The sequence below is a fragment of the Alosa sapidissima genome, chromosome 12 (genome assembly GCF_018492685.1).
Source record: "Alosa sapidissima isolate fAloSap1 chromosome 12, fAloSap1.pri, whole genome shotgun sequence".
In the NCBI taxonomy this organism is placed as follows: Eukaryota; Metazoa; Chordata; class Actinopteri; order Clupeiformes; family Clupeidae; genus Alosa; species Alosa sapidissima.
In genome coordinates, this window is record NC_055968.1 from 35468466 (window position 1) to 35480965 (window position 12500).

At 48.3% G+C, this 12500-nt stretch overlaps 1 protein-coding gene across 2 annotated transcripts in view; it reads right to left on the minus strand.

Annotated features, from left to right (window-relative positions):
* Positions 1-12500, minus strand: part of xpr1a (xenotropic and polytropic retrovirus receptor 1a) — a 106402-nt gene that overhangs the window by 4500 nt on the left and 89402 nt on the right. For both annotated transcript variants that reach the window (XM_042111539.1, XM_042111538.1), the window contains 4 exons: positions 11385-11553; positions 9788-9982; positions 1131-1297; positions 574-713 (listed from right to left, as the gene is read on the minus strand). In XM_042111539.1, coding sequence (XP_041967473.1) covers positions 574-713; positions 1131-1297; positions 9788-9982; positions 11385-11553 — 671 coding nt within the window. The remainder of the gene's footprint in view (positions 1-573; positions 714-1130; positions 1298-9787; positions 9983-11384; positions 11554-12500) is intronic.

Genomic DNA, 12500 nt, shown 5'->3' on the forward strand with positions numbered 1-12500 from the left:
TGTGCGACATGAGAGAGACTTGTGATAGGCCCTAATAACTTGAGTTCGATGTGGAAGTACTTCGGAGTTTTGGTATATCAAACTATGGAGAAGAACAAAGCGGTAGGCTATGCAAACTGTGCAATCGAGTTCTACATAGGCGAAATTTGATTGATATTTCTAATCGTAAACACAGATACGTTGAAGCCAGCAGTAATGTTTGTCACTGATGTAATGGCAGTATACTCGGCTTATTGTTTTTCCAGAATGTAGCATTCCTGTTTGTCGTTTTGCACCAAACTTCACGCCAATAAATCATCAGAAATATTGCTGGCTTGGGTCTACAAGCACCCTCTTTACGTTCGTCCTAATGCCTGTTACTTTTTTGTGGATTGGCCTATATTTGGCGTTGAAAATGGAAACGTCTTTAGACATGAAAAATCGATTTTACAATCGATTCAATGAACACTTATGTCTCAAAAATCGAACAGGATTTTTTCACAAAAGTGACAGCCCTAGTGTGTGTGGGTCTGTGAGTGTTTTTCTTGTGTGTGTGTGTGTGTGTGTGTGTGTGTGTGTGTGTGTGTTTCTCACCTGAAGACCTCCAGAGGGGCCAGCAGGGTGGCCAGGATGTCGGAGATGGAGTGGTGGGGCGTCATGGTGGACAGAGACAGCTGCAGCGTCCAGGCGAAGCGCAGGATCACGTCCTCTATGATGGCACAGTAGTAGTAGGCCTATAGGAACACAGGGCACATTAAAACAGGCGCTGAGCCTTTAACCTGCTGTGAATCAGGCGCTGAGCCTTTAACCTGCTGTGAATCTCAAAACAAGGTCAACAATATTTAAATAAAAAATAACTAGCACAAAACACCTCTTTAGATTAACCTGTCTATTGAAGGCCTGTCATAATTCCAGGTAATTAGCAATGAATCATCACTGAGGTTGTCGTCAAGCTTTTCAAGTGTATGATCTTCTAGCCGGTCCCTCTCCCAGTCTCACTGTGTGCACATCTGAGCCGTGTCTCGTAAAGCAGCGCGTCTCTCACCTTGTGTGGGTAGACGATCTGAGCCGTGTCTCGTAAAGCAGCGCGTCTCTCACCTTGTGTGGGTAGACGATCTGAGCCGTGTCTCGTAAAGCAGCGCGTCTCTCACCTTGTGTGGGTAGACGATCTCCTCCCGGAGGAAGGTGTTCTCGCCGGCGTGGCGGTCGAACAGGCCCCAGTCCATCTTCAGGTCCCAGATCAGCGTGTAGAGGGAGCTGACCGTGGAGAAGACGATGAGCAGGTAGAAGAAGACGTCGGCGTCATCATGGGTCTGCTCTGGAAGGATTAAAACACACAAAGACGTCAAAAGATGGACAAGAGGGAATAACATGTGTACAATTCCCAATACAAAGGAGGCTTTCCATTAAACATCCTAATCTGGTCATTTTGAGGAAATGCTAATTACTGTATGTAGAATGCTAAAGTGGAGGCAGATGCACTATCAAGGAAAACAGGGAAGAAGACAAAGCTGAAAATAGACCGCAGTTGAAAAAACACTGCTGTCATTCCTCTTTCTTCCAGCAGAGGGGGCCCTGTTATCAAAGGATTTCCTTGAGATATCTAAGAGCACTTCATACACCAATGAACACACACAATGGCCTGGCTCATTACATCTCATCATATAGACTAATATCCATAAGCCCTCTGATTATGTCACACCATTATCCCATTAGGCTCTGACAAGGCATATCTTGTCACACACACACACACACACACACACACACACACACACACACACACACACACACACACACACACACACTATCGCATATCGTGACTCCAGACATCATGCAGAATTCTCAAACCTTTTCACCACTGGTCAGACCGACCCAAACCTCTTTTTAGTTTGTAAATGTGAAAACTTTACCAAATGTCTGTAAATGGATCAAGTGGAGAAAACATTATTTTTTTAAATATAGATTAGATTTCAAATGACTAGAATGTCTACAAATGTCTGTTTCAGCAAAAGAGCTGTTTCAGAGTCATCATTTCATATATTTCTTTCCAAACACATTTCTTTCCTATAGATTCAGCATAGTTCTTGATAACTTGTACCCACAATGCTGCTAGTCAAATGCAGTATGTGTCAGTCACCGCCAAACACATACATGGCCATGAGTTACTGTTCCCTTCTCTAGGGCCCTGCACGACTCCATAGGCTGCCCAGTCTCCTCTCCTGTCCTGCCCCATGCTGCCCCATGCTGCCCCATGCTGCCCAGTCTCCTGTCCTGCCCCATGCTGCCCCATCTCCTCTCCTCTCCTGCCCCATGCTGCCCCCATGCTGCCCCCATGCTGCCCAGTCTCCTCTCCTGTCCTGCCCCATGCTGCCCCATGCTGCCCCATGCTGCCCCATGCTGCCCAGTCTCCTCTCCTGCCCCATGCTGCCCCATCTCCTCTCCTGCCCCATGCTGCCCAGTCTCCTCTCCTCTCCTGCCCCATGCTGCCCAGTCTCCTCTCCTCTCCTGCCCCATGCTGCCCAGTCTCCTCTCCTCTCCTGCCCCATGCTGCCCAGTCTCCTCTCCTCTCCTGCCCCATGCTGCCCCATGCTGCCCAGTCTCCTCTCCTCTCCTGCCCCATGCTACCCAGTCTCCTGTCCTGCCCCATGCTGCCCCATGCTGCCCAGTCTCCTCTCCTCTCCTGCCCCATGCTGCCCAGTCTCCTGTCCTGCCCCATGCTGCCCCATCCTGCCCCATGCTGCCCAGTCTCCTGTCCTGCCCCATGCTGCCCCATCCTGCCCCATGCTGCCCAGTCTCCTCTCCTCTCCTGCCCCATCCTGCCCCATGCTGCCCAGTCTCCTCTCCTGTCCTGCCCCATGCTGCCCCATGCTGCCCCATCCTGCCCCATGCTGCCCAGTCTCCTCTCCTCTCCTGCCCCATGCTGCCCCATCTCCTCTCCTGCCCCATGCTGCCCCATGCTGCCCCATGCTGCCCAGTCTCCTCTCCTCTCCTGCCCCATGCTGCCCAGTCTCCTGTCCTGCCCCATGCTGCCCAGTCTCCTCTCCTGCCCCATGTTGCCCAGTCTCCTCTCCTCTCCTGCCCCATGCTGCCCCATGCTGCCCCATGCTGCCCAGTCTCCTCTCCTGCCCCATGCTGCCCCATGCTGCCCCATGCTGCCCCAGTCCTCCATTGAACATGGCAGCCAGCGACAGCGGAATCAGGAATCCGATATCCGGTCGATACCTTCCGACTAACCACACAGAGCTTCCACCATGGCAAGGTCATGACAGGCATCACCAGAGAATGTCTTCACACAGTGACAGCACCCTTAACATACACACACTCAGGGGCTAGCGCACTCAGAAGCTAACACACACTCAGGGGCTAGCGCACTCAGAAGCTAACACACACTCAGGGGCTAGCGCACTCAGAAGCTAACACACACTCAGGGGCTAGCGCCTAGCGCACTCAGAAGCTAACACACACTCAGGGGCTAGTGCATTCAGACGCTAACACAAAGGCCCTCACGCTAGGCTAACACCAAAACACAGTGTCTGCTTCAGCTTAGAACTGAACTTTATACAGATTTCTGCAGTCTACTCAAATTGGTGCTTGTTTATTTATTTATTATTTTTATTGTTTATTCTAGGCATAAAGAAGTGTTGTTGAGCTGCCCTCAATCAATTCATGCTCATACTAAAACATGGAACCTGATCAAGATTATTTTTAGCTACAAAAGCCAAGACACAAATCCTTTTGTTGCTCATTTAACACCAGTGACACAAGTTGTTCTTGTTTTGCTGTTTGAGTTGCTGCAGCTTCTGTCAGCCCATCTGGCATAAGCGAGTTCCCTACAGCATTGTTTTTCAACCACTGTGCCGGGGCACACTAGTGTGCCGTGAGAGATCATCAGGTGTGCCGCAGAAAATTACCCAAATGTCACTCACTGGTCCAGAAAAGCAACTGTTGCACCAAAGAATTTATAACCACATGCCCTCATTGATTGTATGATTGCACTATTTGTGGTATGCAGGCATTGTACAACGGGGGCCCCATATCCAGTATTCACAGAATCATCAGTAGCGCTACTAGGCGCTTGTTTTATTGAGCAGGTCTTGCGTAGAAGCCATAATAAGGCCATATCTGTGTATTATTTGAAGGCTATGGTATGTTTATTTTTTCTTCACACAGGATGTTAGTGTGCCGTAGGACATTTTAAGTGTCAAAAGTGTGCCGTGGCACAAAAAAGGTTGAAAAACACCGCCGCCGAAAAATAAGCCACTTTGGGGTTCTGCTAACGGCACAGATTCCGTCCCACCTCCAGCAGCACTGAGCGCTGAGCTGCTTTCAGATGATGTGGACGATGATGTGGAGCACTGAGCGAGAAGAATGGAGGGAACCGTGGTACACATGTACACACACACACACACACACACACACACACACACACACACACATACACACACACATACATACACACACACACTAGATACAAAGAGAAGAGAAGTCATTTTTCACTGAGAATCCAATTGACTGTCAGGTTGTGGCATCAGACTCTGAGTTATGGAGGACTGTGGTGTGTGTGTGTGTGTGTGTGTGTGTGTGTGTGTGTGTGTGTGTGTGTGGTGTGTGTGTGTGTGTGTGTGTGTGTGTGTGTGTGTGTGTGTGAGCAGTCTGAGATGTCCTCACAACACCTTTCCTCTCTCCTCTGCTCTCTGCTCAGGTATAGCATATATGTTATTAATATCACATTAATCACACATTAACCTCTGCCCTCCATAACTACCACCATCTGCCCCCTACTGCTGTTCTGAACTACTATACAAGCAGCCCACAGAACAGCTTCATCTGATATCCTTTTGCTATGCTACAACAGACAGCCCACAGAACAGCTACATCTGATATCCTTTTGATATGCTACAACATACAGCCCACAGAACAGCTACATCTGATATCCTTTTGCTACAATGCTACAACAGACAGTAGTCTGAGTGAGACTTTACACATGGAAAACAATGTATGTCACTGAAGACATGAACACCCATTTCATGCACTTCAAAAGCATTTATACTCATTTTATATTCTGGTATGCAAATAGAGTATGTAAATACAAATGACTGTATGTATAAGTATGTATAAGTAAGTATAAGTAAGTATATATACTCTTTTGATCCTGTGAGGGAAATTTGGTCTCTGCATTTATCCCAATCCGTGAATTAGTGAAACACAAACAGCACACAGTGAACACACAGTGAGGTGAAGGGCACTGCAGCCGTGGATGTGGGCATAGGAGAGCAGTGAGGGTATAGGGGCCTTGCTCAAGGGCACTGCAGCTGTGGATGTGGGCCTATAGGAGAGCAGTGAGGGTATAGGGGCCTTGCTCAAGGGCACTGCAGCTGTGGATGTGGGCCTATAGGAGAGCAGTGCTCAACCACTTGCCCCGCCCACATTTTTCCTACTGGTTGGGGATCGAACCGGCAACCCTTCGGTTACAAGCTCGAAGCCCTAACCAGCAGGGTTGTGCACAATTCGAATTGCAATTCTGCTTCCTGTTTGCTACCTCAATTGAAATGCAAATGAAATTTAAGAATTGAATTGGAATTTAAGAGCCAGTTTCAATTCAATTCTGGAATTTTGCACAAGCCTGCTAACCAGGAGGCCACGGCTGCCCCCTCACTGTATGCAACACCTGAATGCAGCTAAACTGTCCCCTATTCTAAAAGACAGACATTTGGACAGTCACTCTCCCATAAACCATTTCAGGGGACACCAACTCTGTTTCCTCCCTCAGTTCCTCCACCCTCTGAGGCCCAGGAGCATCAGCAGCAGGGTGTAGGGTGTAGGGTGTAGGGTGCAGGGTGTATGGTGTAGGGTGTATGGTGTATGGTGTAGGGTGTAGGGTATAGGGTGTAGGGTGTAGGGTGTAGGGTGTATGGTGTAGGGTGTAGGGTGTAGGGTGTATGGTGTAGGGTGTATGGTGTATGGGGTGTAGGGTGTAGGGTGTAGGGTGTATGGTGTAGGGTGTAGGGTATAGGGTGTAGGGTGTAGGGTGCAGGTAGCATGTAGGGTGTATGGTGCAGGGTGTAGGGTGTATGGTGTAGGGTGTAGGGTGTATGGTGTATGGGGTGTATGGTGTAGGGTGTATGGTATAGGGTGTATGGTGTAGGGGGTGTGGCTTGAGCATTTCATCTCTGAGTGAATCGTACAGCTCATTTCCCCTTTATAAAAGGTGTGTGTGCCTGTGCCTCTATAAAGGGTGTGTGTGTGTGTGTGTGTGTGCGCCTCTATAAAGTCCTGCGTGGGAGCAGTTATAAAATCATCTCCAGCCAGACCAGAGCCCCTCATCGCTATTCCAGCCCTGGCCAGCCCAGCACGGGGCGGCAGGCGTGTTTTAGCCGCAGGCCAGCAATTACCCATCACTCCGGCAGGATAGCCATTTTCCTCTCTTTCCTCTCTTCCTCTCCTCCCACCCCCACTGCCTCTCTCTCTCTCTCTCTCTCTCTTTCTCTTACCCCTTTCCTCTCCTCCCACCCCCCCTGCCTCTCTCTCTCTCTCTCTCTCTTACCCCTTTCCTCTCCTCCCACCCCCCCTGCCTTATTCTCTCTCTCTCTCTCTCTCTCTCTCTCTCTCTCTCTCTCTCTCTTACCCCTTTCCTCTCCTCCCACCCCCCCTGCCTCTCTCTCTCTCTCTCTCTCTCTCTCTTTATTTTTACTTTTCATCTCACCGGTCTCTCCCACAATGTCTTTATCTTCTTTCATCTCCTTCATTAGTATTTCATCCCCACTGCTTTAGCCAGGCTTCTCACGCAGAGATTCAACATCACTGGAAAAATCTACACTTCAGCCTGTTCTTGCTTTCTGTGCAGAATTTTTTTTTACATTCCACTCAGACATTTTTACATGTTATATCACTCCTTCTCCAGACCTGCTATAACTCAGTAGGAGATATATTGATGTCTTGTGTGTGTGTGTGTGAAACGTTTTTGATATCTGCTGTGTAAAGCTGATCAGATTTAATGGAGCTCTCGTGTCAGAGCCTCAGGGGATCTCTCAGAGGGGTTGACATTTCAGACCAGCATCCAGCGTAATGGAGTTTTGGTCTACGTCTAGTGCACTGCCAAACCTAAAATGCAACAAACCTGCCAAACACCGCCAACAGCCCAGATGGGACTATTAAAAGCTTGCTAACATGCTAATTGGCATCCATTGGTGTTCAGCTGTGGAGGCTTTTGCCTACATATTCATTGTGCTGTGATGCGAACCACAAAAGCCCAGTAGTGCGGAGCCTAGATGGCTTGTGGAAATGACAAATGCATTGATATGTCCTTCACTGGCATGGCATGCAACCAAAACCATTTCAACATGAATCAAGAAATATCTGTATTAAAGTAAAGAATTTAATATGCAACTGTTGTAGGGCTACAATGCATCAAAACAACAAATGAGTTTGAATGAATAGCAAATAATAACAGGTCTCCCTCTAAAGCCATCCACTACCCTACGTAGTAGCCTACCCTGTGCTGAGTGACCCTATCATTATGGGACGTAGCCTACCCCATCCCATAGGTATCCATTTTAATAAATACCCCATCCCATAGGTATCCATTCTAATAAATACCCCATCCCACAGAGGTATCCATTCTAATAAATACCCCATCCCACAGAAGCACTCACTCATTTCATTCTGGGCTGATCAGCAGAGAATGACATGACAGACTTGCATACGGTGGGCGTCATGCTTGCTTTGTAGAACAGCTCAAAGTCGATATTTATTCTCTCCATTTATTTAATAATTACTCAATTTAACTACCATGTTAAATGTTTACAGGATGCATAAGTGAACGATTAGAACATTTTGAAAGACAAACTCATGTTAGCTGAGCCATAGAAAAACAGACAAAACACTATGATCATGTTAAGACGTCTATATTGAAAACGGAGACAGAATTACCATACCGGAACATGGGGCACGTGTGGCAAGAACAAACTGGCAGATAGAGTTCTAGAGTTCTGTATGAACGTCTTTGCTCATTTCCAAAAGCCACTAAAAGCTTGACTACTCAGGTTAACATGAAGGGAATCGAATCACTAAAGCACCTTATTGATCTGGATAAAAATGATTTCATGAATAATTGAAAGAAGTGGAGGAACATTTAGACAGAAAGGGCCCATTTGAAGATTAAGAGCTGACATTTCTGAAAATAAATAAATAAGTGTGCTTGTCCAGGTATATAAATAATAAAGGCCGACAGGCAGCTTGGCAGGCTCCTTTGAAATGTTGGCTGCCGGCCGTGGTCACTGGGAGTGCAGATATGGTGGGCAGCCAGGCGGGGAGCTGAGCCAGGCGGCGGCGGTGGCAGTTCAAAGGGACGTTTCCTCCTCCACCGGCTCACTATCCGCCAGATCAGCAGAGCTAACGGTGAAGGCAGACACATGTGTCTGGACCTCTAATGGAGGAGAGGAGAGGTCACTCACTCTCCTTCTCACTCTCTCACTCTCCCTCTCTCTCCTTCTCCCTCTCTCTCTCTCTCCTTCTCTCTCCCTCTCTCCTTCTCCCTCTCTCTCTCCTTCTCCCTCTCTTTCTCTCCCTCTCTCTCCTTCCCTTCTCTACAGTTTATTCCCGTCCCCCTCTCCTGGTATATATATACATGTATATATAACCCCATATATATATATATATAACCCCAGTGTGTGTGTGTGTGTCTGTCTACCTCAGATAGTTAAGCATACCTTTGTGAGTGTGTGTGTGTGTGTGTGTGTGTGTGTGTGTGTGTGTGTGTGCATTACCTTTGTGGGTCTTGTAGAGTGTGTGCGTGTGCGCATGTGTGTCTGTCCACCTGAGGTCATTAAGTGTGCCTTACCTTTGTGGGTCTTGTAGAGTGTGTGTATGTGTGAGTGTGTGTGTGTGTGTGTGTGTGTGTGTGTGTGTGTGTGTGTGTGTGTGTGTGTGTGTGTGTGTGTGTGTGCATTACCTTTGTGGGTCTTGTAGAGTGTGTGCGTGTGCGCATGTGTGTCTGTCCACCTGAGGTCATTAAGTGTGCCTTACCTTTGTGGGTCTTGTAGAGTGTGTGTATGTGTGAGTGTGTGTGTGTGTGTGTGTGTGTGTGTGTGTGTGTGTGTGAGTGTGTGTGTGTGTGTGTGTGTGTGTGTGTGTGTGTGTGTGTGTGTGTCTGTATGTGTGTGTGTGTGTGTGAGTGTGTGTGTGTGTGTGTGTGTGTGTGTGTGTGTGTGTGTGTGTGTGTGTGTGTGTGTGTGTGCATTACCTTTGTGGGTCTTGTAGAGTGTGTGCGTGTGCGCATGTGTGTCTGTCCACCTGAGGTCATTAAGTGTGCCTTACCTTTGTGGGTCTTGTAGAGTGTGTGTATGTGTGAGTGTGTGTGTGTGTGTGTGTGTGTGTGTGTGTGTGTGTGTGTGTGTGTGTGTGTGTGTGTGTGTGTGTGTGTGCATTACCTTTGTGGGTCTTGTAGAGTGTGTGCGTGTGCGCATGTGTGTCTGTCCACCTGAGGTCATTAAGTGTGCCTTACCTTTGTGGGTCTTGTAGAGTGTGTGTATGTGTGAGTGTGTGTGTGTGTGTGTGTGTGTGTGTGTGTGTGTGTGAGTGTGTGTGTGTGTGTGTGTGTGTGTGTGTGTGTGTGTGTGTGTGTCTGTATGTGTGTGTGTGTGTGTGAGTGTGTGTGTGTGTGTGTGTGTGTGTGTGTGTGTGTGTGTGTGTGTGTGTGCGTTACCTTTGTGGGTCTTGTAGAGTGTGTGTATGTGTGTGTGTGTGTGTGTGTGTGTGTGTGTGTGTGTGTGTGTGTGTGTGTGTGTGTGTGTGTGTGTGTGTGCGTTACCTTTGTGGGTCTTGTAGAGAGCTGCAAACGTGACGACGAAGAAGGTGGTGGAGTATTTGCCGGCGTTGACCAGGTGAGGGAAGGCTCGCTTGGTGTCACGGTAACGGCGCAGGCACTGCACGAAGCGGCACCAGGCGGGCAAACACTGGATGATGGCGCGCAGGCCGTACGAGTACTTATGACACACGCGGTCACCTAGGAGACCAGAGGGCACACACACAAGAGAGAGAGAGAGAGAGTAAATAACGAGGAAGATGTGAACAATGCTTTTTTCCCCCATTGCTGATGGCTCCGTCCTGAAACATCCATTTTGCTCCCGTTGTGCACCCCACCTAATCAGAATGTGGACGTTGTGCACCCCACCTAATCAGAATGTGGACGTTGTGCACCCCACCTAATCAGAATGTGGACGTTGTGCACCCCACCTAATCAGAATGTGGACTCCATTCCGCATCATTAGCTCCTCAAACCAGAAGCACCACTGGGGCCCAAATCAGTGGTGAGCACGGAACACTAAAGCACCTCCACCTGAGTTTATTACACACCTAGTACGTTCAGACTGAGTTTATTTACACATTTAGTAAGTTCAGACTGTCTGGCTAGAATTCAATTTGAGTGGCCCCCACTCATAACTAACAGGTCAATATTCTTTGCAATTACAAAACTGCTGGTATCTCTAGTGTGTGTGTGCATGTGTGTGTGTGCGTGCGTACGTGCAAGTGTGTGTGTGTGTGTGTGTGTGTGTGTGTGAGTCATCTGATGCATTTTCCTCTCACGCTAACTCTGAGTTCCCTCTGATGAGAGTGAGGGTCACTAAACTAAAACGCTTCCATTCAATTAGCTCCATGCAGACACACACACACACACACACACACACACGCACACACACGCACACACGCACACACACACACACACAAACACACACTAATGGCCAATCTCCATCTCTGCCTCCTTTGAGTTCTGTGATCCCACCAGCCCCTCTCTGCTCCTGGGTCAGCTTCAGCAGCGCCGGCTCATTTAACACTGTCTCCACTCCACTCCTCCACACTGGCACGCAAGCCCTGGGTCTGGACCGCACCGCACCGCACCACACCGCACCGCACCACACCACACCGCACCGCACCACACTGCACCGCACCACACCGCACCGCACCACACCGCACCGCACCACACCGCACCGCACCGCACCACACCACACCGCACCGGGCAGGACAGGGCCGGGCCGCACCACACAGGACAGGGCAGGACAGGGCCGGACAGGGCAGGGCAGGGCAGGGCAGGGCAGGGCAGGGCAGGGCAGGGCAGGGCAGGGTCCGGCTCTGAGCTGGAGTGAACCGGTTGGATTGGTGCCAGGTGTTTGCAGCAGAATCCTCTTCCAAAATAAGCTGCAATCTGAGTAGTCTAGTCTATCTGAGACAGTCACACTAGAGCATGGCACAGCATGTAGTAGTGTGTGTAGTGTGTGTGTGTGTGTGTGTGTGTGTGTGTGTGTGTGTGTGTGTGTGTGTGTGTGTGTGTGTGTGTGAGCATGTGTGTGTGTGTGTGTGTAAATGCGAATGTTTGTGTGTGTGTGTGTGTGTGTGTGTGTCTCACTGACCTGGGGTGGTTGGCAGCAGGCCGCTGGGGTTGGTCCAGACCAGCTCCATGCTGTAGAAGCAGACCAGGTACTCCAGGTCCATGAGCAGGATCACCAGTGAGTTCAGCTGATCCGCCAGCCAGAAGTCCGCAAACTCCACGCGGTGGAACGGCGCCGTGAACACACGGAACTGGGGTCAAAGGGTGGCAGGGTCAGAGGTCAGACATTACGTCACATTTATTCATTTAGGAGACGCTTACAGAATGAGGGATAGCAATCAAGCTACAATGCAGCGGAGACCTTAGGTAATAATAAATATTCCTATGCAGAGGAGACAATAAATACTAGTTACCAAAGGACTGAGAGAGCAGGAGTATAAGTATAGTATAAGTATAGTATATAAGTATAGTATAAGTATAGTGTAAGTACAGTATAAGTATAGTATATAAATATAGTGTAAGTATAGTATATAAGTATAGTGTAAATATAGTATAAGTATAGTGTACGTATAAAACACAGGACTGAGAGAGCAGGAGTATAAGTATAGTGTACGTATACTATAGTGTAAGTATAAAACACAGTATAAGCACTTCTGCTTCTCTTGCACTTCTCTGGCTCGTGCAGTGATAACGCTGTAATGTGCTCGTGCAGTGATAACGCTGTAATTGTAATGTGCTCGTGCAGTGATAACGCTGTAATGTGCTCGTGCAGTGATAACGCTGTAATATGCTCGTGCAGTGATAACGCTGTAATTGTAATGTGCTCGTGCAGTGATAACGCTGTAATTGTAATGTGCTCGTGCAGTGATAACGCTGTAATGTGCTCGTGCAGTGATAATGCTGTAATTGTAATGTGCTCGTGCAGTGATAACGCTGTAATTGTAATGTGCTCGTGCAGTGATAACGCTGTAATGTGCTCGTGCAGTGATAACGCTGTAATTGTAATGTGCTCGTGCAGTGATAACGCTGTAATTGTAATGTGCTCGTGCAGTGATAATGCTGTAATTGTAATGTGCTCGTGCAGTGATAACGCTGTAATTGTAATGTGCTCGTGCAGTGATAACGCTGTAATTGTAATGTGCTCGTGCAGTGATAACGCTGTAATGTGCTTGTGCAGTGATAATGCTGTAATTGTAAT